Source organism: Sycon ciliatum, chromosome 1, assembly GCF_964019385.1.
Source record: "Sycon ciliatum chromosome 1, ocSycCili1.1, whole genome shotgun sequence".
NCBI classification, from domain to species: Eukaryota; Metazoa; Porifera; class Calcarea; order Leucosolenida; family Sycettidae; genus Sycon; species Sycon ciliatum.
In genome coordinates, this window is record NC_088643.1 from 29,621,919 (window position 1) to 29,648,143 (window position 26,225).

General features: G+C 48.3%; 1 protein-coding gene across 1 annotated transcript; it reads right to left on the reverse strand.

The window, feature by feature from the left end:
* Positions 1–8,857: 8,857 nt before the first annotated feature.
* Positions 8,858–23,844, reverse strand: LOC135821985 (uncharacterized). Its single transcript, XM_065334909.1, has 4 exons — positions 23,412–23,844; positions 12,917–13,077; positions 11,941–12,229; positions 8,858–9,834 (listed from the first exon to the last, which is right to left on the reverse strand). Exons 1-4 carry the CDS (start codon positions 23,590–23,592, stop codon positions 9,683–9,685), a joined length of 783 nt encoding a protein of 260 aa, XP_065190981.1. The 5' UTR covers positions 23,593–23,844; the 3' UTR covers positions 8,858–9,682.
* Positions 23,845–26,225: the final 2,381 nt, after the last annotated feature.

Here is a 26,225-nt window from a genome sequence, read left to right on the forward strand (position 1 = left end):
AAGACAGAGAGACACACAAAGACATAAGATTCAACAGTTAGATATACATCCTACACCATATGAAAGCAACCTGACTGGAAAGAGGTCATTCCAACATTAGATGACAAAGTACACGTGTAGAATTAACTCAATCTGCAGACAGCAGTATTGTTTCACCCTATGTGGATCACTCAGTTGAGAATGGCGCAGAGGAATGAGACCATACCTGTACTGGTAGCAATGAAGAATAACGTTTCCCAAATCAGCCCTGGGCATGCCGTGGCAACATGCTGGAACTAACATGTATGCGACAACAATTTCCCCTAGAGACAGCCCTACCAGGCTACCACCACAAGATTGGGAGAAAATATACAGTCTGTAGTAATATAGCAGTAACGTACGGTAGTGAGTGACTAATGACCCAGTGACTAGTGACCCAAATACATGTACTGGGTTCACAGATCATACAGTGTTTTCGGTAGGCTGCTGATGGGCTGATTATTGGGACGGTGAGGTAAACACTTTGGACAAGTATGACGACTATGAAGACACAGTTGAACTTGTATTGGATAAGGCTGACACCGAAGCTATTTGCCGTAATGGGTCATTGAACTGGACGGGCAAAACTCGTACCTCTGCCACTGAACGAGCGCAGAAAAGAGTCTATAGTTGCGAAAGATGACTTTCCATGTGGCCTCTTACATACCACTTGTCTTGCAGACCGTAGAGATAAATGACACCATGGACGGATTGAAGGAGAAGCCACACATATCAGTGATATTTGATGGAAGCCCCTAGCAAGGTGAGACCCCCATGGCCAGTGTATGGTACGTTGCCAAGGACTTCAAGAAGATACGCCAACGGCTGGTGAGTGTCCGTGTGCTGGCAAGAGTGTGACTGGTCAGCAGCTAGCAAGAGAAGTTATCACAAACAGTGCTCTCTACTCTCTAACTCAATTGCAGTATCCCAGCAATCCGGTCGTTACAGTCACACGAGATGTTGCAAGTGTCAATGGAACTGCGGTGGGCTACTTGAAGGATGAAATATACCCCCAGCTGTTTGATGTCACTTGCCTAGCGCACTCGCTGGACATAGTGGGAAAGCGGTTTGATACGGACATGCTAAATATACCCCCAGCTGTTTGATGTCACTTGCCTAGCGCACTCGCTGGACATAGTGGGAAAGCGGTTTGATACGGACATGCTAAATATACCCCCAGCTGTTTGATGTCACTTGCCTAGCGCACTCGCTGGACATAGTGGGAAAGCGGTTTGATACAAACATGCTAAATATACCCCCAGCTGTTTGATGTCACTTGCCTAGCGCACTCGCTGGATATAGTGGGAAAGCGGTTTGATACGGTCATGCTAAATTCGTTCCTGCACTCGTCTTTGGTGTTTGCTCAAAGCCAAGAATTGCATAGCGAGAGCACACAGGCGAAGCTATCAAGTCCTATTGTCAAACTCAATGGCGCAGTTGGCGGGGAAGCTTCAGCAGCTTCACAAGCTTTTTCATCACGCCTCCTCATTTCTACATCATTGGAGTCCTCACCATCTACTAGCTTGTGTGTGTGCAAACTTGCTGCATGTTCTCAGCAGTGTGGACAAGTTGAAATGTCTGCGCATGCAGATTGCTATAACCGTGGCTGGTGCCTGTTGGGAAGTTGTTTGTTTCAAAAACCCACCTTCGTGAAGGAGATGGCGAGCTGGTTGTGAAGGCCCACACATATCTTCAGGAGCTGGGGACAGCCTGGCCACTGGAGAATAACCCTGAAGCAATGGAAACAGCACGGTCTCTTGCTGGAGATCAACCAGACGTCATGCAACAGCTAATGGCTGAAGCCAAGCAGTGTGTTACGCCAGCAGTTCTCTATTTCTACAAGCGGTTCAACCATTGCGAAGGCAATCTCTTCACTTCCATCCAGATGTTCAAGACAATGCGCATTGTGTGTCCCATCCAAGCTAGACAGCTGTGAGTTGGACTGCAGCATGTTCAGGCTCTCGGCATACGGGAATGCCTAGCAAGAGCTTCCCATCTTTCTTTTAAAACGTTACTGCAGCAGCTGATAGCGCGGTGCCTGGCGGCAAGTATAAACGACAAGGATAAACTGGTGACAGAAGCAAGATTGCCTCCAAAACTGGCAACGGTCGGCCAAGATCATGTTTGCCCTCCTTCCTCATTCTGCCCCAGCTGAGAAGGTATTTCTTTGTTCCAGGCATCACCACCCAAGCAACAAGGTTACCAGCTAGTTGATCCACTGCAAGCATCGTTGATGCTGCAATATATTAAACCGGCAATAAGAGCCTCCGGAGACGTACATTGAATGGCTAGCTGCATGCTTGCCTCTACCAGTATAGTGGCAGACAACAACAACAACAACAACAACAACAACAACAACAACAACAACAACAACAACAACAACAACAACAACAACAACAACAACAACAACAACAACAACAACAACAACAATCTCTTATTGGCGATGGTGCCATCGTGAGAATAAAGAATTCAACAACAACAACAATATTGGCGATGGTGCCATCGTGAGAATAAAGAATTCAAATCAACAACAACAACAACAACAACAACAACAACAACAACAACAACAACAACAACAATTGCACGTGTTCCTCGTTAAGTGGATGACTGATCACATCTCACTTCTATGCTCCTGTTATTCTTGTTCATTGATAGTCTAAGTGAAGATTGCCTCAGCATGAAACAATTTCCAATCGGACCTCTTTTTCTTTCTTTCTAGTAAGTGATTGCGATGCAGTGTTTGGTCAGTTCAGGAGATAACCACACTGGCACACCTGCCCATTGAGAAGCTGTTATTTCTACATTCAGTGAAAGTTCTCTCTTTTGTGCATGTAATGGTTCTATTGTATACCCCCCCCCCCCTCATTTTCATCAGCACTATGTCTATGGCTTGATCCATGAGTTTCATGATCTTCATTGTGTTTCTGACTTTAGTACACTCCAAACCTTGTTGCTGCTAGCTGCAAAACCCATAGTACTGTAGCGGACATGGAAATCCAGTCGATTGACCGGGGCCGGCGCTCTCAGCGTGTACAGAACGCTGCGTGCAGTGCACGTGTTGATTCGATGCGACCAGAGCGCTGCAGCGCATAAATGCATGTGTGTACCGCTTATCGACGGCTGCATGGCCAGCGCCCTGGGGCCGCCAGACGTGCGACCGGATTTCCATGTCCAGGACAGTATGATTGTATTTTCACAAAGTACATGTGTTTTCTGACTATGATTACAAAGCATCCCAAAGCAGAGTATTGAGATTGCGCGAGCATAACGCGCCGGGGCCTATACACTGACACACACTGGCATACACACACACACACACACACACACACACCCTGACACACTGACACACACTGATACACACTGGCACATACTGACACACACACTGGCACACACTGACACGCACTGACACACACTGGCACACACACTGGCACACACAGACACACACTGGCACACACAGACACACACTGGCACACATTGACACACACACTGACACACACACTGGCATACACACTGACACACACACACTGACACACACACACACTGACACACACTGGCACACACTGACACATACACAGACACACACACCGACACAAACACCGGCACACACACTGACACACACTGGCACACACTGACACACACACAGACACACACACCGACACACACACCGGCACACACTGACACACACACTGACACACCCTGACACACACAGGCACACACCGGCACACCGACACACACTGGCACATGCACTCACCTGTAGAGAACATGAGAGCGGTGCCTAGCATGCGTAAGTAGATCTGATCAGCGCGTACAGGTAACGCTGCTTCCTCAGCCAACATATGATGACGCAATGACAAGAGCAGCTGCAGTCAGCAACAGCAGTTAGGATACAGCAAGTCAGAACAAGCAAACACCTGTTGGCAAGGTGAGACAGCAAAGACTTTCATCAGTACACGAACCCGCTGCCGCACAGACAAACGTATTCTTGAAGTACATGTACATTCACGCATGGCAGACAATGATTTACAGTTACACACACATATTCACGCAGACCTAAACACTAAAGGTGATGGCAGCAGTGCGACAGTACACGTAGAAGGCAAAGAAACTTGTGGTGGCGGACTGCATCATTCTAAAGCCTGCATGACTGAAGAATTCACAACACACATCTACTCTACTCTGGATAATTTTACTAGTGTTTTCAGGCCTATGCATTTCCAAGTGCCACTCATGCATGCACGCACACACACACACGCACACACACACACACACACACACACACACACACACACACACATGCACCCACACATTAGGGGTGAAACGGTTCGGGTAAGGAACCGGTTTTGGAACCGCCAGCTGAAAAGAATCGGGTACCCGTTCCGTCAAATTTCGAACCGAAACTCAGAAGAATCTCGTTCTTGTACAAGTACATGTACACATCAAGTCTACTCAAGATTTTAAATGTCTTACCTTACGATCCCCACTCTTCCAAAGAGTTCTCTGGTCATTATCTTCTTCGCACTTGGACTCTCCGATGTCTCATTCTTGCTCGTAAAAATGTTTTTTCTAAAAAATATTTGTTGCGAACGCTTTTTGTCGATCTGGAGAAAAGAGTGCATGGAACCGATACCCGGTACCCGAACCGTGGGAAACAATGCTGGCATTCGGGTACCCGAACATGAAAAACATGGAACCGTTTCACCCCTACCACACATGCACCCACACACGCGCGCGTGCACACACACACACACACACACAAACGTACGCGCGCACACGCACACACACACACACACAGAATGTACCTCCTTGCTCAACCCGGCATATCTACGGGAGTCCACATCACAAGTAAGCAGGTCCTCCACTGAAGCATACAGGCACAACACAATGCGATAGCACAACACAACACAACAACAAACAGTGCACGATGTCATGAAGTACATGTAGTTGATATTCAATGTCTTCAAAACTAATGTTGCCTACAGTCCATTCAGAAAAAGATGGACTTCTAGCTTTTGGCCATAAATGGGTCAAACTTTGAGTTTTTTTAGAATTTTTTTCTGCAATCCCCTATGGAATCCTCTTCCAATTATGTTTCCGAAGTCTATTTGTCCAAAAAGCAAGCCATAACAAGAATAGGATATCGGCCAGGTTTTGCCCCAGAAGCATTGAATTGGGAAAAACCATCAAAATCCAGGCCGTTGGACCCTGCCTACAACAGTGCATTGTGGGGTTCAAACCCCAGTTCAGGTACCCTTTTTGGACTCTTTTTCAAAGTTCAAATTTCGCAGCACTGCACTGTGTACAATGAAATCACGAATAATCGCCAAATACGGGAGCTCGCCAGAGCCCATCTTTTTCTGAATGGACTGTAGTCCTCTACAAGTAAACTATAGTGCACTCAAACTTGCCCTAGTAGAACAAGTACTTGAAGTAGAACAAGCAGTACACTGCATGCACCGTATTACTTCTCACCAACACTGGTGCAAAGAAGCACAAGTTGGGGAGTTTTTACAAAACCTGTCCAGACGTTTCGTTGCTCTGAACAACATCGTCATTGGATAAAGAATGGAGGGATGTGGGTGATAGCAATAGTTAAAAGAGGGAGTTGGTGGTGATGAGATAGGTGATATGGTGCGGGTGGGGATATTTCTTAGCGGTGGTGGAGTTGTGGTACTTTGTCTCACCTGTATTAACCCGTGGCACCTCCCCTGCACTACTCCACCACCACCTCCCCTGCACTACTCCACCACCACCTCCCCTGCACTACTCCACCACCACCTCCCCTGCACTACTCCACCATCACCTCCCCTGCACTACTCCACCACCACCTCCCCTGCACTACTCCACCACCACCTCCCCTGCACTACTCCACCACCACCTCCCCTGCACTACACCACCACCACCTCCCCTGCACTACTCCACCACCACCTCCCCTGCACTACTCCACCACCACCTCCCCTGCACTACTCCACCGCCACCACCATCACCTACAGCTAATCTACACTCTTGCTTCACTTTTCTACAGGTTTTTTCACTACTAATTTTTCTCACCTGTATCAACCCGCAGCACAGACCTGTATAACAATGTGTGTGTGTGTCGACTACGGTGCGACAGTGTCAATATTCTAGGGCGAGTGTGCAGCAAACCTTACCTGGCTGTGTTAGAGACTGTGAATATTGATAATCTGAAGCCTGATCTGTCTGTATAACTGGTATGTGCAAATGTTGTCACTGTTTCGACATTGTAGTCCCGTAGCCCTCATCGTAATTTGTTGTATGATGATATGCTGTGTATTGCTGGTTTCGCTATGTAGTTGGCGCCACTTGCACTCTCCCAGGTACCATTTTGTCACTGCTTTGCACACCTAGACAGCTAGATAAAGGACTTGTTTGCTGCTGTTGCTGCTCATATCACCAATGTTTTCGCTATGCAGCCACCGCTATGAAGATGATGGTGGGAAAGTCTCATTGTATTTACCAGTGGCGTCTGTGCTACAAGTGCTAAAAACATGTTTGTACACCGCAACCAGTGACTAAGTTACAGTCAACTTCTGAAATGCGCGGTGTGCGTCAAATTCGAGGAGCAAGTGAAAAGCAGCAAGAATTTCAGCGAGGCTTTCATCGTCGGCTCAAATTTGAGGACGTCCGCATTCAAAGATACGTCCAGACATGTCCGGCTAAAAATGGAAATGAAAGGACATGCCGTCCGAGCACTTGGAATTTCTTCATATGCCCGGTTTTGCATTCAGTATGTGGTCACGGTGTACTAATGCTTGGATGTTACTTGCCTGATGTCAGTTGATTACTTTTCGTCCTGGCACCAGTTTGGCATTCTTTCTTTTGAAGTTTAATGGCGAGACGGTGATTTTGCTCTTGCTGTGAGTGTGGTGTGTGGGTCAGTTATCAAGATAGGACTTGACAAGTGCAAGAAGTTGTGTTCTGTTTTGACTCTATTCGTGTTATTTGTGTAGTGGGGTACCTATATATGGGTGGGTAGGTTTCCATATGCCTTGTTATGGTATGTTGCCTGTGGTTTACACACATGTTTACACACATGTAAACAAATATACAAGTATTTCGAGGACTGAAAAGCGACCTATTTGGGATCAGCTAGGAAAGTCTACATTGCTGTTGGGGATTTGAACTGTGATGGCACAACACAAATCATAGATTATTCTGCCATGTAAACTACTATTAGTCATGAAAAACGGGCATTGGCTATGATTCCTCCTATCAATGCAGGGCGAGTTTACAAACGTGCAATATTTTTGCTCATCACCTCGTACTTGTTCGCACTGAGATTGGCATTGGTTTACTTTTCTGCATTTTTCAGTATTAATTTTACATTGCGTTGCACGTTTACTTAGCTTTGTCAGCACATGTACAATCCTTCTGACGAGATGGCTGCAACATATACAATAAACTATTAAGTGAGTGCATTAATTTGAATGAATTTTGACAGTACCACTATAATGTATTGTTATACTCAGCTCATATTAACCCCGGCCCCCATTAATTCCTGTGATCTATAACTGGGGTTTATATCTCCATATTCACCTCGGGTTTTTATAGCAGTGTTCATATTTTCATAAACACTACGACATCGATGTTTATTCTATACATATTCACTCACCGGTTCGTATTTGGTGGCGATACAATTTGGTGAGGAGATCTGCAGGCACTGTATCTCCAAGTGCACGGATTAAACTAGCCATACTCTACGATATTGAAGCAAAACACGACACTGATGGCCTTTGTATACAGTTATGCCTTCAACTAACTAATATTTTACTTGAGCTAACACGTTACTTGCCGAAACTGGCTGAAGCGTCATACACTGTACATGTACCACTTTATCATAATGAAGAATTAGATATCTCGCGGGAAATTTTGAAAATATTAAAAAAATACACAAAAATCAGGGAGTCGTAAAATACTCCCTGACAAAAATACTTTATTTATACAGTGACAGTGATCATAAAAATGTCATGCATGTGATAGCAAGACTACCCCAAAGAGTTCATAACCCCCCCCCCCCCCCAAATGCCCAATCGCCCAGGGAACTTGAGGGGTTATGAACTCTACTCTAGTCTAGGTGATACCTGGATACTGGGCCTATATTATGGTGACTGATGGTCTTTATCTTTTTTTTCTTCAGACTTGCCCCAGCCGTTTGCACCTTTTTCTCAAACCAATGAACATTGTAGGTGAGTAATACAGCACCGATATACAGTGTATAGTACCGGTATGCACTCGGCTTGGCACATTCCGATATAAACCAGGGGACCGTCAGGTATCTGACGACTCCCTGTAATAAACCGTGATGATCATTATTATTACCGTATGAACATATTCAAGTCTGGACTCTACAATTGCCAGTCCGAGGCTATGTAGTTGTACTAGTTGAGTAGAACTACAAAAACATCATGAATGTCATCATGCGGCTAATGTACATGTAGTACATCAGTGCATCAGTGCATGGTTGGTTGCCGCCCACACTTAGACACTGGCTATTATTATAGTAGTCACTGCAATCGTGACTCTGGAAGACAGAGGTCATCGCCGGTGTCTCGTGGCAGGCTGACAAAATCACAACTTTGGGGATAGAGAGAGCTACGTCCCGAGCTAGTTCCGGCAGCACGCCGGTGACACATGCTGAAGGCTGGGTGGAAGGTATTTCACAATGGTAGCCGGCCGCCGGGTCAGCCAGTAAAGTAACTGCTAGGTGCCATTCCTGGACTGGGCCACGGGCCGCCGCCGTGACTCCCCGGCCCTGTAGCCACGATGATTTCTGATGCCCCCCCCCCCCCCCCCCTCTGGCGGCATGACATCATACACTACATGCACTTGTCGACAAGGAATGTTGCAGCATTTCTTACAGCTTAGAACGAACCGGGAGAGTCATCATGATCGACTCATCGAGTCATTGTGAATTCTGATCAGCACTACATGGCGGCACCCGACCGGAACATGAACTGATGCCGCGAAGAAGAAAAAAAGCGAGACATAACGCGGAATAGCGCAGCATGCCGAGGCAAACAAAGGGTGGGAAACAGACAGCAATAGTGAACTACTCAGTCGACACTGCAGTCGGTACAGCTAGCAGCCGTTACCTTATTCTGATTTGCCATTTTTAGTACGCTAGGCCTTTCCCTTATGCCGAAGACACCAACCGTTAGCAAAACAACACAATTGTGATCATTGTGAATGGTCCCAGTCTGACTTATAGAAAATCAACAGCTTCGGGATAGTTGAAAACAGCAGTTTCAGCGCCGACATTGATCTACACCCCGGCATTGGAATCAAAGCCCAGCGCACATGTACAAGACACCACAGTGAGACCATCGAAAGAAGAAACTTAACTTGCAGCCAGTTAGGTAGCCGAGTTGTGATCAACATCAACTTCAACATTCGTTGCCCACATGTCCATGTCACTAAACTTGGTAATGACACGTAAGCAACACAGTCTTGCTGAACGGAGAGACACAACCACCTTGTTTTTGCTTGTATTATAGGAGAAATAAAGTATAAGCAACCGTAATCCTTGCGAGGCGGAAGAACGTCACACAACAGCATGCCACAAGAGAACCACCCCGGTATTCTGGTCTTGCATCCTGCACACAGCAGTCTGTTGCGGTGGTGGCGGCCTGCATGCTCGGCAAGCTAGTCATAATTCTTTCACGCCATGGTCACCAGCACACACTACTTTGGCCTTATCCAGCTCTTGTCGGCCTAGAGACTTGTAGTCAAACGTGCAGCTGTGTTTCTCTGGATAGCGATGCAAGCTGCAAAAGCGCATGCCACAACGGCATTCAATGTCTGCATGAACACACAGAGGAGTAGTGTGAAAACCAGAAGACATCAATGCCCACATTAAAATGTACATAGGCAGAAGGATGTGTGTGTGTGTGTGGGGGGGGGGGGGGGGGGTAATCTACTTGAGTTTGAATTTTATCCTCTTCTCGTCAATTGATATACTATATTGGATGTTTTGGTACGAGTCAGACTGACTTTCCGCATTCTCTGGAATGCCACCACCCTCAAGTATCCAGGCACTACGCAGCTCTTAAAGCGGACATAGGCGAGTACCGTATTTTCCGGAGCCTACAGTACAAGCCGCACTGGAGTACAAGCCACACTGGAGTATAAGCCGCACTGGAGTATAAGCCACACTGGAGTAAAAAGGCCGATTCACAATACAACATCTTGCGACGCGACATGCGACTTGTGACACCTGCGACAAGCTGCAACAGCGACGCACGGTTCACAATCTTTTTGGTGTTTGCGACATCCCTATGCACTTGTAGTTGTAGTACTATGCACGTGCACTTAACGTGCACTTAACGTACACTTAACGTGCACTGAACGTGCACTGCACGTGCACTGAACGTGCACTGCACGTGCACTGAACGCACCTGTTGCAGAAGTTGAAGAAAGTTCAACTTTTGAGACATGCGACGCACGAATGGAGTACAGTTTCTACCCTGGGTGCACGTGCAGTGCACGCGACAGCTCGCGACAGGCAGTTTCTTGTCGCAACTGTCGCGAATCGCGTCGCAGAAAGTTGTATTGTGAATCGGCCTTAAGCCGCACTGGAATACAACCCGCACAGAGTATAAGCCGCACTGGAGTATAAGCAACACTGGAATATAAGCCGCACTGGCGTATAAGCCACACTGGAGTATAAGCAACACTGGAATATAAGCCGCACTGGCGTATAAGCCACACTGGAGTATAAGCAACACTGGAATATAAGCCGCACTGGAGTATAAGCCACACTGGAGTATAAGCCACACTGGAGTATAAGCCACACTGGAGTATAAGCCCGTTTTTGCCATGAAATACAGACATCTATCCTATTTTAATAGACCTATGAATAAAATGAATAAAATGAAGGCCGCAGGCAGCACTAAGTCACTCGTCCGTGACATTTCAAAGTTATGGGCAGTGCTCATTGCCAGACTGCCCGGATAAGAGAGATATCAGTGTACAGTCAGACCTCGCTTATCCGGTTCTCTTTGATCCGGTCCTCTTTTATCCGGATCCCTCGCCATCCGGAAGAAAATATTTACAGCATACGTGATGCATCCAACAAAACCGGTGTTCGATTATCCGGTTCCCTCGTCTGTCCGGATATTTTTGTGGGACGCGGATGTGTGCGGTTAAAAGCGAGGTCTGACTGTAGCAAGAAGTTATGTGTACATGTCCAGTGACTAGTGGGGCAGTTGACTGTATAAAGTAGTAGCCTGGAGACAAACACCGTACTGACTACACTGTATAGGGGTTTTACACTAGTATTGTTGACGACCCTCCAAACCAGGCTGAATAGTGGCGGTCAATTCTTCAGCCTTGCAAGCTGTTGAATCGGGTGCAATCCCAGCACAAGTTGCTATGGCTTCTGCTGTAGCATCGCTATCATCGCCTCCGGCGATGGGCGTCAACTAGGCCGTGGTGCTCGGGCGTCTCTGTGTGTGTGTGTGTGTGTGTGTGTGTGTGTGTACGTGTGTGTGTGTGTGTGTGTGCGAGGTGTGTGTGTGTGTGTGTGGTATGTGCTTGATTCATGTGATTGCACCAACAGATGTGTACTGTCACACCTGCTGCAACCCAAGATGCCCTACAGTGCTACATAATGTTGTCTCCTGTCGGTATGATGCCTCTCTAGGGACAGAGTGATTTACCGACATTCTCTAAGCTCAATGCCCGGGTTTCAATATGTTTTCATAAGTTATTTTGTCGTGTTTCTCCCCTGCTACCCCCATTGATCCATTGTGACAGTTTCCACCATTCACAAGTAACAAAGGATCCAATTCACCAATTCAATAAATTGACATGAATAACTCCCCAAAAGAGGTTTACATACTCTGAAGTACACAAATCAGTCCCAGCTCTTGGTAGCCTCTCTAAGCCTCTGCACAACTGTCTTACCTGTAAGACTAAGTTTGGTCCGGCATGAAGGGAAATGACAGCGGCGTTTCTTAACCGGCCTTGTGTGGTGGCTAGCAGTGCCGGCTCGCGGAGAGCTTTTCGCCGTGTCACCGCCCGCTGCTGCTGCGCACACAGATGCCAGTGCTTCTGCATGGAAAGGTGCTTGGCCAGTACTGGACTCAGCTAGCCCTGCCGCTGGTGAGCCTGTATTGGTATTATCGTCTACAACACTGTTCATATTATGTGAACAGGGTTGCGTTGTCGTGGTGGCGCTGACCCCGGTAGGCTCCTGAAATAACACACAGTCACGGGTAGGATATCATGTGACACGACCGTCAGTGGTAGCACATCATGTGACACGACCGCATTCAAAGCCAATCATGCAGGCTGCAAACGGACTTTAGTGAGCCCCACTGGTCCCCATACTTACTCAGTGGCCCTACATCAGGGAGGTTTCGCTCTACGGAATTACGTATGAAAATAACGTAGGAACTGCACGTAATTTTCATACGTAAAAATCAGAGCTGTTGGGTTTCACTCTACGTGATTTCGTACGACTGCTAAACATGCCTTATTGCTTTGGAGACGCGTTGGCTGCATGCGCCCACCGCACGAACCGAAACCGCGTTTTCTATTTTATTTTGCACGTGGCGTACGGTGTGTGTGTACCCTGTGTTTCACGCGTCTTGAACGTTGCCATGGAGAAATCCGGAAAATGCAAAAAATATTTCAAAAAGTCCTACGGAGGACCCAACGTAGGAAAGAGCTTTCCTATGGAAATCCGTAGAGAGATTTACGTATGAAAGTTGCCCTCGCTCCCTGGCGCGTACAACATATGGATTTTCATACGTAACTACGTAGAGCGAAACCTCCCTATCATTGTATTGTATTACTTACTGCAAGAAATCAACTCAACATACAGTTAGTAGCAGTAGTAGCAGCTGCTGTACACGGAACAACACTATTCTGCTAGTACCTGACTGGATGCTGCAGTGGTTGCCGATCCCGCCACCGCCACCGCCGACGCCACTGCCGCTGACCTAGATGATGATGCATTGGCAACCGTGTTTGCATTATGCCGTGTTGGTGATGGTGCAACGTCGGTTGGGCGCTCGTTACTTCCCGTCATACTTGAACCTAGCAAACAATATCAATGCGGTTGCCAGTCACGTTGAACTTGGGACATCCCACCAGTAACTCAATAACTACTGCATGTACAGTGTACAGTGTACAGTGTAGCACATGCAGCAGGCTGCACTGTGCATGTACACAGTGACTTTCAAGACCAGGGCAAGGCAACACGATTATCAGGTATGGGACTCGGGTTATTCTCTAGGCCTAAGCTGCATGTACATCATGTAGTGTTACCTTGGAAACGCCACATTTCATTGTAGTCCTTATATAGCACGGCATCGTTTCAGTCCTCTCCACAGCCCATTCCATTAAAAACTGGCACTGTAACCTATTGGTGTATGGACTTATTTTGGATGAATGGACTGTACACCCAAACCTTAAATCGTCAATATCAGCAAGCAGAAGCAGAAACAATCCAGATTCCCCAATGAATAATGTTGTCCAACTCCAAAGAAGAGGCAGTTTGTCCGCTACAAAACTGTTGTCTGTGGATCGTGAAACACATTGAACGGCTAGACAAATCACCCTCATCCAGCATTAAATTTAGTCTAAAAATTCTTGGACAAAGACGACAAAATTACATACGTGGTGGATGTTTCTGCATGCACACTAGATGACAGCAAAGTTACGTTGGAGCCTAGAGACGTAATACCGTATTATATACCGAGCACTAGGGACCTCTAGGGGCAATACGGGCAGACATCGAGTACTGTATTGTCCGTTCCGTATGAGGTAAATGACTTGCCGGTACATGCCTACATGCCTACATGCATGTACGTACTGTACTGAATGCTTGGGTTCAAGGTCACTGATTCAACCAATGTTACCAGCACCTGCAGCACAGTGGCTGCGTGTCTGGGTGTGAGGGTGTGGTGCAAAAGAAAAATCCACCATCGGGTTTCGAACCCAGCACCCCTGTCTTTCCGGGACAGTGCCCTACTGATTAGGCTACCAGGGGTCACACACACACACCTTCCTTCCTTCGCCCACTGCCACGATTGGCTATGTGTCCCCAAACAGGGCGACTTGAAGGAGTGCTGTCTTCGGGACGCGGCATGAGGCCCTGCGAGTCCAGCGGGACGTGAACGGCTGTTTCACTGTTTGTTTTTTGCTTTTGCGGAGCGACGGGAGGTGCAACTATGTCTAGCGATGTCTTGAGGACGGCTGAAACGGCGTGTGCAGACCATACACAGGAGTGGTTTCACGGCAGGTTGTACACGAGAGCATACCACGCTGTAGACTCCATCCTGACACCTGGTTCTCCACTCAGACCTATCATCTGCTGTGTCAAGCCACTCATTCATGCCAATGGACACCGCCGCCAGGTCATGTTTGACTGGGTCTTTCCACCTCTTCCGGGGGCCATGTGGAGGTCGTTTAGACGGCAAGGCACCAAAGAGCAATTGGCGGGGAATACGGTCATCCATGCGAGCCAGGTGGCCCAGCCATTGGAGACGACGGCGCCGGACCTTGTCAGAGACCTGCTCCATGTCTCCCCACCACTGCCGTACCTGAAGGGTTGTTACGTGCTCGTCCATCTGGCGCGCCCGACTGATGCCCAGGACCATGCGTATAGAACGCAGGTGGAACGACTCCAGACGCTGGAGATCCCGTTGCCTCGGTGTCCAGTTCTCAGCACCATAGAGGAGTACCGCCAACACAGTGACTCCGTACACAACACGCTTGAGACCGATAGGAAACTCGGGGTTCGCAAACACAGCCTTCTTCAAGGCGCCAAATGCACCCGAAGCTGCGGTGATCCTGCGAGAGACATCAATGGTACTCCTAGCATCAGGAGTGATCTGGCAGCCAAGATAGCGAAAGCTGTCCACGCATTCGACGGTTCCACCCAAAGGCAACATATCCGACGCCACCACACCAACGCCCATAGGCATGAACTTAGTTTTGCCCAGGTTGACTGACAGGCCAAAAGATGCTGCAACCTCCCGAAACGAGGCCAAAGCCCTTTCAGCACCACCGTAGGTTTTGGCGAACAGTGACGAATCGTCCGCAAACTGACACTCCGTTATAGTCACTCTGCGACACTCTCTATGGCGCGTATTGAACAAGCAGTCTCTGCGGAACTGCGACACCTGGATACCAATATCCCCGTCCTTGGCGATGGTAGCATGCCACTTTTCCACAACCGCACCCATGAACAAGTTGAACAGGATTGGGGCCATAGTGCATCCCTGACGTAGGCCATTTCCCACCGGGAAAGGGTCCAGCAGATCTGCGCCGAGACAGATGGATGCAGACATGCCTTCATGGAACGACCGAATGATGGAGATCAGTTTATCCGGCACGCCGAGCCTGGAGAGAACCCTCCACATGGCTGCTCTAGGTACTGAATCGTATGCTTTGCGCAAGTCGATGAACACCGCAGAGCCCTTTGATGAATGTTCATGCAATTTCTCGGCAACCTGGCGTACTGAGAACACCATGTCTGAGCATCCCCCTACCACGGCGAAAACCACACTGGGAGTCAGGCAGGTATTCCTCTCCAACCAGCTGCAGGCGATCCGCTATTATTCTGGCCACCAGCTTGCCGACCACGTCTAGAAGCGCAATGCCTCGCCAGTTACCACGCTCACTAAGATCACCTTTTTTGGGAATTGGGATTAAGATGGCGTCTGCCCAATCCTGAGGAACCCTTTCCGTCCGCCAGACTTCAGCCAACAACATCTCCAACCTAGGCACCAGTTCAGAGCCGCACTTGAGCATCTCCGCTGTTATCTCTGATGGACCACATGCTTTGCCATTTTGAAGAGCTCGCATAGCACGGTGTATCTCGCTGCAGGCTGGGGCGTTCTCAAGGTCAAGCCAAATCGGTAGCTGCCCAATGGAATCAATGGCATCTGGGACAAAATCACTGATCACGTTTAAGACACCGTCAAAATGTTCCCGCCATCGCGTGCCTGTTGCCTCTGGTGTCTCGCACACAACACCCTGCGCATTCTTGATAGCAGCTGTCTTGCGCGGCTGCAATCCATCAACTGCAGTCTGGATCCTCTTGATGCACTCCCAGCCTCCTTTAGATGTTAGACTAAAGCGCTCGCAGTCCCGAGCCTGCTTTCTCAGCCAGTCCTGTTTTGCTTGACGAACGATACGGCGAGCTGAACTTCGGGCCTTCTTATACAGCTTCTGATCACTTGCCCTGTTGGTCGACATCCAGGCTCGGCCAACAGGGGGGGGGGGGGGGGGGGGGCAAGTGAAGTGACACACACCCACACCCACCGACACACACACACACACACACACACACACACACACACACACACACACACACACACACACACACACACACACACACTTGTACTAAGCTAGTATAGTTGCTCACTGCCAAAACTGGTCACGTGGGTCTCCCTGGGAGAGGGGAGAGAGACTCAAAAGGAATCTTGGAAAGATGACTCAAATGGCTATTGAACCGCCCAACGGCCGACACCCCTGAAATCCCCAAACTCTGGGGGGGGGGGGGGGGGGGGGGGACTTATGAATGATCCCACTTATGGACTCAGCACACCTCAGCACTTGAAGTGGGCATCAGGGTATCCGTCCCGGGATCCAACTGCAGTTACCCCTGCCCCAGTGAAGGTAATACTTGCTACTAGTGTGGGCGGCTAAACCAGAGTGGATCTGATATAAGCTTCACTAGCACCATTGATTACACAAGAGTTATTTAAATCTAGCCAGAAGCAGTCCATGGTTAACAGGTATGTATACTTCAAATAGAAAGTACATGAACCCTGGAACCAACAAAGGTGGCAGGTACAACATTACACCTTCAAGCAGCCGAGCCCATTGGCAACAGACCCAACCCAATCAGGCATAAGTGTACCCACCAACCGAACTAGCTGGCACACACACACACACACACACACACACACACACACACACACACACACACACGCACACACACACACACGCACACACACGCACACACACACACACACACACACGTGGGTCCTTCTTGCTATGGGTGCTATAAGGGTCAGAGGCAGGGATTACCGTATTTTCCGGTGTATTAGCCGTACCATAAAATGCATTAAAAAAAACTCAAAAATCGGCCCTGCGGCTTATACTCCAAATCCTGGATGTGAATCGATCAGCGCGGCTACAACACGCCGCCATGCATAGATTGCATGTATGGTATCCATGATTCGACTACTTTTCATGTACTGCTGCAATCCATCATCGCACTAGCCCCATGTTTCTACATGTTGTCAGGTCTGAGTGAAGGACAAACTAGGCTACTTTTGCTAGAGCTTCAGTCGTGCTTCTCCACGTTTTAAATATGAGCAAAGTCTGGCGCAGAAGATATTCAGGCTAGAATAGAGAGATGCTGCGAACAGAGCGTGAACTGAGCTCCAGACTTTGTATGTCCTCTACCCTCATTTTTCCTATTCTTCTGTAGAACTGCGGACCGTGGGCACTGACCCGGCAACTCAGTACTCGGCTGGACGCATGGCATCGAAGGAAATTGCGGCACCTGCTTGGTGTTGTGTACCCTCAGCACATGTCAGACGCCACGGTGTACTCCTCAATGGGACACTGAGACCCAGTCACCACTCAGACTAGTAACTGTTACAGGCCCGGAGCCAGCTCCTGGGGGGGGGGGGGGGGGGGGGGGGTACTGTACGAAATTCTCAACATACGAATTCCGTGGGAACTGGAGGATTAACTAAATTTATATCCTCATCACTGACATCAGGCTCATGCTCATTATTCCAACAAGAGAATACATCTTGACTCTTCCTTTCAATAATTATTCGCTCCAAAGAAGTCCAAGCAATGGACGACAGATAACTCGAAAACAAGAATGATTTCATTTTACAAGAGCATAGCAAAAAAGGAACAGCATGCGCACACAAAGGGGTGCGCGCGTATGTAGAACAAGTTATACGTGCACACGTTACACGTATCTGTGTCCGCTGAAGAAGTTACCGGTACGCAGAAACAGTTACGTAGTATGAGACGCACCCTACAAACGAGCGTCTGCAATAGCCAAACGAAATGAAAACCGGTAAATAAATATCTGAGAAGACTGTAATGTTAATGTAAGTTAGTTAGTGACTTCAGACAAATAAGAAATAAATGAATAAATAGATTCTTGAACTTTCTAGCGAAATGAGCATTTCCTACACTCCCCCCAATTGGCCAGTTATGGACAATTGTGAGTAGACCCAAATTAAATGCAGTTATTAGTGATCAGCGCTTGTCTCATCTCATTTGCGTGAGCAGCTGCGCGTCTCTGCGATCTTGGTCGGCGTGCTGGAGCGTCTTCATGCTGCTCAACGTCAACCTGCTGACTGTTAGACAACTCTACGGGATAGAGGCGCTGGACTGGTCTCTTCAAGTAATGGCGCTCCGGATGTGTAGTGGTCCGGCATAGTCAACTTCCACGTAGCTGAATGGAGTAGTCTGCTCTACCTGGAATCTTGGTAGCGGAGGTGCTTTGGGTCCTGTGTATGGCTTCGAGTCGTGGCGACGACAAGTTCTGCAGCTGTGAATAATTTGACGTATCCGTTGACGTCCCTTCACGAGCCAGAAACGTGCGCGAAACTCCGTTAGTGTGGCCTTGACCCCACCATGCATCACTCGGGCATGGCACTCATTAACAATCAGGTCAGTCACGTGGTGATCCTTCGGCAGAAGGTACGCGTGCTTGGTTGTCAGAGGCAAATCAGAGTTCTGGAGTCGGCCACCGCAGCGAATGAGACCGTTGTCCACAAACAGACCGAATTCTGCCTGCCAAGACTTGTAGTGCTGATGAGACGGGAGCGCAAGTTGAAGATGGTTGATCCACAGCTTCTCGGCGAGATCTAAATCTCCAGCCGTGAGTTCGCTCTCACTCTCTTGCCGTTTAGACTTGAAGCGCTGTACGGCCTTCAGCACTGTAGCTGTCACTCTCAGAAGTCGGTTGTAATTGCTGAATCGGGTACAGTCGATGACCAGTCCGATGTCTGACGATGGATGTGTCGTTGTCAGTAAGGCGGCTGAGTTGTCGACGACTTCCATTTCTCTTCTGCTCATCTCTGCACGGCACTCCTCGGGCATGCTACTAGCGCTGATTTCCTGTCCGTCAGATGTCTCTTCCTCGACGGAGAAGACGTGCGTGGCCAGTGCACTGGTATCTTCTGGCGTGGGAAGTACGGTGGCTGGACCGGATAGGACCCACCCTAGCTTTGTCTCAATGGCCACAGGTCCGTCGGCACCTCGGATGATGTTACCCGTTGCAATAGTCCAGTAGAGGTCCGCGCCGATTAGCAGATCCACTGATCGAGTACCTGTGTCATATCTGGTGTCGGCTAGCGCCAATCCATCGAGGTGACTACAGCACTCCACTGACGTGTGCATGGATTGGCCAGTAATCGGGTCACACAATAGCGGCACAGCATAGGCTTGTACCGTGATGTCCTCGCCGTCGGGGACTCGGATTCCAAGTTGAACTACATCAACTACTTGGGACGTTGTGTTGTCCTGGCCGAACGCCTTGATGATGACCTTACGTTGATCCAGGACCGGCAGTTGCAAAGCATCACGGAGAGCGCTCGTAACATACGTCCGTTGGCTGCCGCCGTCCATCAACAGTCGGATAGCGGCGCTGCGATCGGACTGTGTGACATTATAAGCCACGGCCTTGGCGGTCTGTAGCAATACCGATTCCTGTCTGCGAGGTTCCACGGAAGCATTCGCAGCAACAGCCTGCGTGTTCATCTCTGCCTTCTGCTGCCTCTCGCCACTACATATGGCTACGTTGTGGCTCCCACCACACTTGACACAAGAGTATGCATTCGGACAGGTCTTTGCCATGTGATTGCGTTTGAGGCATCGGAAGCACCTGCCTTGCTTCCTCAAGATCTGTCTACGGGTGGCAACATTCGTCACTGTTACGCATCTCCCGGCAGTGTGACTACCATAGCAAAAGAAGCACTTCAGTTGCTCAGGCGCACCAGTGTAGAGTGTTGACGTTGTGGCTGGTGCGGACTTTCTGGGTTGGGCTATCGGGATGGTTGGCTTAGCTGCCGGTGCCGCTCGCTCCCTGGCACACAGCTCCAGATGGACAGCCGATAGCAGCTCACCGATCTCCCAATGCTGCTCAGTCCCGGCAATCTTGCGGCTGACAATGAGCCGGAACTCTGCGGGTAATCGGGACATCAAAACAGACGTCAACAGGGATCCATAAGCCTCGCGACTCATCCCGAGGGACTGTAAACTACGAATGTGTGTCTCAACGGTGGTGTATAGCTTCCTGAGGCCAGTTACATCATCCTCGCTGGTGACAGAAGCAACATTCAAGAGGCCCTCCATGTGGCTGGCGACAATGACCTGGACGTTGCCGAATCGTTGCTTGAGGACGTCAACTGCAGCCCTGTAGTTGGCTCCTGTCAGGGCAAATCCGGCAATTGCCTCTCGTGCCTCTCCCACTACCAAGGAATTTAGGTAGTTGAACTTATCAACGTCATCCAGGGTGTCATTGCCATCAATGGCCGGCCCAAACATGTCCCAAAACGAGGACCAAGCTCGGATGTCACCACTGAACTTAGGAATCTCGAGCTTGGGCAGCTTCATCCGGTGGTGGAAGCTGCTTCCACTACTGGCACTCGTACTAGATACTACACTGGAACGCGAGTCACACGGGGCGACAACTGGCGAGTCCTCACCAGTCTCATCTGGAGCTGGTTCCCGACTGTCCAGATTGCCCTTGGCCTTGCTTGTTGTGCAGCACTCATCCTTTCCGGAAACGGGTGACAGTGACTCTGACTTTGGCTGTGAGGATTGGGAAGCCCGTACACTGGCGATATTCTCCAACAATTGACTTGCATCTGAAATGGCTCGCGTAGCCCTGCCGATGCGGGACTCGTACTTCATAAGATAATCCGCTGCATCACAAATTTCAGATTCAATGTCGTCGTCCTCGACGGCGTCCAAAATTTGGGAGTCCAAGCGCCCTAGCAAATCCACTTTCTCCCGGAGTTTCTTCAGGTCCAAGGCACAATCCTCTCTATCATTTACGCTGAGATCTTCCCCTTGCCACTCGGGTGAGCTCCTCGTAACATAGGAAATCTTCTCCACAAAATCATCGATTCTAGATACCAATTTGGAGGCAGCTGACCGATGTGCTCCACGCAATCGAACTAACCGTTGGACCGACACTGTTGTCGTCTTTGGCTGATCCTCAGACTCCGTCTCGGCCATAATCACAAATCAAATTTCTCGGGCTCGTGTTGAAGCTCGAAGGACCATGTACGAAATTCTCAACATACGAATTCCGTGGGAACTGGAGGATTAACTAAATTTATATCCTCATCACTGACATCAGGCTCATGCTCATTATTCCAACAAGAGAATACATCTTGACTCTTCCTTTCAATAATTATTCGCTCCAAAGAAGTCCAAGCAATGGACGACAGATAACTCGAAAACAAGAATGATTTCATTTTACAAGAGCATAGCAAAAAAGGAACAGCATGCGCACACAAAGGGGTGCGCGCGTATGTAGAACAAGTTATACGTGCACACGTTACACGTATCTGTGTCCGCTGAAGAAGTTACCGGTACGCAGAAACAGTTACGTAGTATGAGACGCACCCTACAAACGAGCGTCTGCAATAGCCAAACGAAATGAAAACCGGTAAATAAATATCTGAGAAGACTGTAATTTTAATGTAAGTTAGTTAGTGACTTCAGACAAATAAGAAATAAATGAATAAATAGATTCTTGAACTTTCTAGCGAAATGAGCATTTCCTACAGGTACGGCCCCAGGTCGGCTACAGGACCGACTATTTCCACATGCCCAGTTATTTCAAAATCCTGGGAGGATACATCTCTACCTCTATGCATAATAATCTGTTTGTTTCAGCTGCACATTCCTCTAGCAACAGATGTGGCAGCTAGCGGAGTAGACTTCACTGGACAAGAAGAACAGGTGAGGAGGTAGAGACTCTAGGAAGGCGTGTATGAGGATAGCTTATTACTAGTACTTCCGGATAATCAATTGCACACTGAGCAGTCATGAATGCTGGAATTGGTGAAAACTGGTACGGTTATGGCCGCACCAGCCGTACCAGTGGCACCGGCCCTGTAGTATCTGACACAGATGTCGATTTCCCTGGCTGGGTCATGTTGTTTGTGGAAGACCTAACTCAGTGTGTTACCAAACACTGGATATGGCAATTAATATCCGGGACATCAAGCACCCACGTCACAGTGGCCGACCCCATCTCAGATGGACTGAAAATATTAAAAATAATATAAAGCATGCCAATATTTGAAAAGGCGATGTGGAGATAACAAATGAAATATAGCTATAAATACAATGATACCCATGCTCATGTCACAAAACAAAGTACTAGTAGCAGAAAGTATAGCTCTGGAGCATTTTCTTGTCACGTTTATCAATGGAAACTCGTGACAGACAGAAAATAGATAGCCAGCAATAGGATGTATACACTAGAGTTGAAGGTATTTTTGCACACTGTAGCCGTCAACTCAAGTGTATACATCCTACTACTGGCTATCTACTTTCTGTCTGTCACGAGTTTCCATTGGTAAACGTGACAAGAAAACGCTCTGGAACTATACTACTGATACTTCGTTTTGTGACATGAGCATGCACGGGTACTCGGTATCATTTTATTTATAGCTATGCCAATATTGATATTTCTTACTGCTTTGAGCTGGCTCTAGACAAAAAACGAAAAAAGGCTGATACTTGTGGGGAAATGTGCTGCTCTTGCGTAGTACTGTTGTACTTTAGTGCTATAAGTTTGAATGATATTGAGATGCCTTTTGTTGGCTCTTCTGCCTGGATTTCATTGACAGATGCGCTAAAAGCCCACGGATCCTTCCACGAGTGACATGCGAACTGTAACTAGTGTCATTATTAAAGTCTGGCATGGGCCTTGTACTCCGAATGTCAACAAAAATACAAATGTTGGGCCCAAAAGGGGGGGGGGGGCTTAGACCTGGTGCGGCTAAAACACAAGTTACACAACACACCGGAAAATACGGCATGCGGTAGAGTGTGCTATTCTCTTCCATTGCTTTTCTCTTTGTTCCTTGTGCACTTTTCTTCCTCAACTTGTAGTGATAAGGTCCATGAGTAAAGAGTACTGGAGTGTCCCTATAATAATAATTTAAATATCAAGACCACGACCTCTCTGAACCAGTGAAGAACAGTATCCACGTTTTGTTTTGTGAACAGACTGTTAATTAGTACAGTGTCCAGGCTACAGAGCAGGGAGCGCTAAGCTGGTTGTTACTGCTCACTTGTGCAGACTGTGACAACTCAGTATTACTTTTTAGTATGGCGAATTCAGGCCAAGCACGTACCTCGCGGATTGTCAGTGGGACCGAGGCCGGCACTGGACGCATCCTGGCCGCCTCTATTTGTTGAATTCTTCGCTTTGAAGCACTTTGAGCAGTGACCTTCGAACGCTGGGCTGCCGTAGAACCCGCATTCGGCTACGCACATAGCTGGCGACTGCTGGGCCTGCTCCGCGCTGCTCTGCATCTTGAAATATTTCTCACAAACAAGCAGCACAACTGTATTTCAACTGCTGGAAAAGTTCTCGGCTTGACAGGACACCGTCAAGGGCACAATACGACACGTACGAACTGGTAGGAGCTTTTCAACATGAACAACACTACTTCACCCTACTATACTAGTGGTAGTAGAAGCTTTGCAACAAGACTATCTGTGACACTACAATTCGAATTGTAGCGACGCTTCGACTTTATTATGTAACTGCTGGCTGAGATATTGAGAGAGAGTAAAACATAATCATTCTAGGCCAAACTAAAGAAGGTGTGTGGTTCGACTAACATGGACATTTTTTTTACGGGCGGGCGGGCGGATTTTTTTTTTTAATATATATTTTTTAGTACATGTAAATACACTGTATACGCGTATCGAGTAGACTCTACTACCAGCACAAGGCAGCAGTCGTACCACTCACTGCACTGCACTGCAGTACAACTACAAGTCAAGTCCAAAAGGAGCCGCCTGCGTCCGCAGACTCACGCCGCACAGCACGTAGACGTGGACGTGTTCAGTCCACGTACGTCAGTCACACGACAGCCCGCCGAAAAAAAGTTACGGTCGGGCTGAAATTGTACGGTCGGTCGGGTGAGTCGAACCACACACCTTCTTTAGTTTGGCCCTACTAGTATTTCTACCCATCATCTCCCACTGCCACCGCACCAAGGCACTAGCAGTGCTGCGATATTATACTACTTAGTACTACAGTAGTAGTACTACTAGTACAGTGCTGGCAACTGAAATCCGACCACCCTAGCGGTGCGCTAGCCGCGTTAGTGATTCGTACGTACGGGACGGTAGGGGTCGGATTTCAGTTGCCAGCACTGTAGCACTGTACAGTGTAGATCTGGCACTTGTACTTCTCCTCTGGCAAGGCTACACAGACAGTCAGTTGTAGAGACTACTACTACTAGTACTAGTAGAGTACAAAACTACTACTCGTGGACATGGAAATCCGGTCGATTGACCGGGGCCGGCGCCCTCAGCGCGTAGACCCGGGTGCTCGAATCAGAAACGATTTGACAAGCAGGAATTCAGAACCTGGGTGCGCTACAATACAAGCTACATAACAGTACGCAGTGAAATGGTCGTATTTTCATCGGATTTTTTATTTGAAAATTGGGTGCTCGAATCAGAAACAGCAAACTCGTCAGATCGTCTCCGATTCAAGCACACGGGTCTACCATCGTCTACGCTTGGTTTGGCAGTTGAGGGCAGGGAGTAGTAACTTACTACTTCGTTTTTGAGAGCAAGATGGTCAGTGGAGCCGCAGATTCAGCAGGTCTTTGGCAGCACCGTACAGGAGACCCACATCCTCGAATCAAGGACCCAGCAAAAAGTGGGTCGCGAGTATTTCAAAAGCTAAACCGTTTACCGGGCAGCGCTGAAATTTGGCATACTGTTAGCAGGCCGTATGTTGATGGTACCATTTGTGCCACGAAAATCTGCTGGATTAGGGAGGGTGCTGGATTAACAAATCTGATTTACTGCTGCAATGTGCATGAAGAGGACATTTTGGCTACTGAAAATTGTGCTGGTTTATCGAGGGTGCTGGATTATAAAGTGCCGGATTAGAGAGGGACGACTGTACTAGTATTTATTTGTGAAAACTAAACGAAATCGGAACAAGTTTAGGTACAGGCTGTTTCTGTTTTGGTACCCTGTCTCTCATTCGAGCACCCGGGTCTACGGAACGCTGCGTGCAGGGCACATGTTGATCCTTTGCCTGGCTTTGGCTTTGCGACTAGCGCGCTGCAGCGCATAAAAATAATGCATGTGTGCACCGCTTATCCACGGCTGCATGGCCAGCACCGAGGTATATTATGTATCAGATTGCAACGACCAGGAGGCTGAAAATAGTGGCTGCAAATGACCGATATCCGTCACTTGCAGCTCTGCATCAGAGGCCTGTAGCTGGCCTGAAGAGTTGTAAAATTACTCCTTCGTAGCCGGGCGAGTCAGAGCGAGGGCGATTCACGGCTTGGCCAAAAAACTGTCGGCCTGGAACGTAAACGTCGATCTGCCGACACAGTTCACCTGGTTCACACGCCTGACCTCGACCTGGCATGCTGCCTTGCGTGAAAGGAACATTTTTCGGAAAGCAAGCTTCTCCAAAATTCGAAATTTCCTTCCAAAAAATGCCGTCGTCCTTGACCTCGAAGCTGAATGTTGTTAGGATAGAAAATTAGCGAAGATGTAGCCGACCCATTCTGGCAAGCCGTGTGCCCTCTGGATATGCAGTTGTTCGCCATGGTCAACAATCTTCTTCGCCTTCGTTCGTACTTTCACTTTCCTGACCACGAATACAAGCGGTACCCATGCTCAGGTTAGTGTTTATTTGTCTGTCTATGCACATACATGTAATACAATGCACTGTTCGTGCTGCAGGCACTGGCCGATCATGGAAATAGAGGAATCAGCCAGCTTTCTGTGAATTCTCATCCAGTCAACAAAAATATTGTACACACTTTCCTTGGCTCCTTTTTCCCACCGCCACCATGCGCATGCATGCACTGCTTTTCAAATTTGTGTTTGCTTTGGCAGTGGTTTCATGTGTATCCTTCAGCCTTCCCTGGCATTCAAAATTCAGAATAGTTTCCACCCAG

Excerpts from the sequence above, each read along its gene's own strand:
- LOC135821985 (XM_065334909.1), bottom strand. The coding sequence starts at position 23,592 with ATGCAGAGCAGCGCGGAGCAGGCCCAGCAGTCGCCAGCTATGTGCGTA. Across the intron at positions 13,078-23,411 it reads TCCCACTGACAATCCGCGAG|GTTCAAGTATGACGGGAAGT; the intron begins GTACGTGCTTGG and ends ATTGTTTGCTAG. Across the intron at positions 9,835-11,940 it reads GACCAAACTTAGTCTTACAG|ACATTGAATGCCGTTGTGGC; the intron begins GTAAGACAGTTG and ends GTGTTCATGCAG.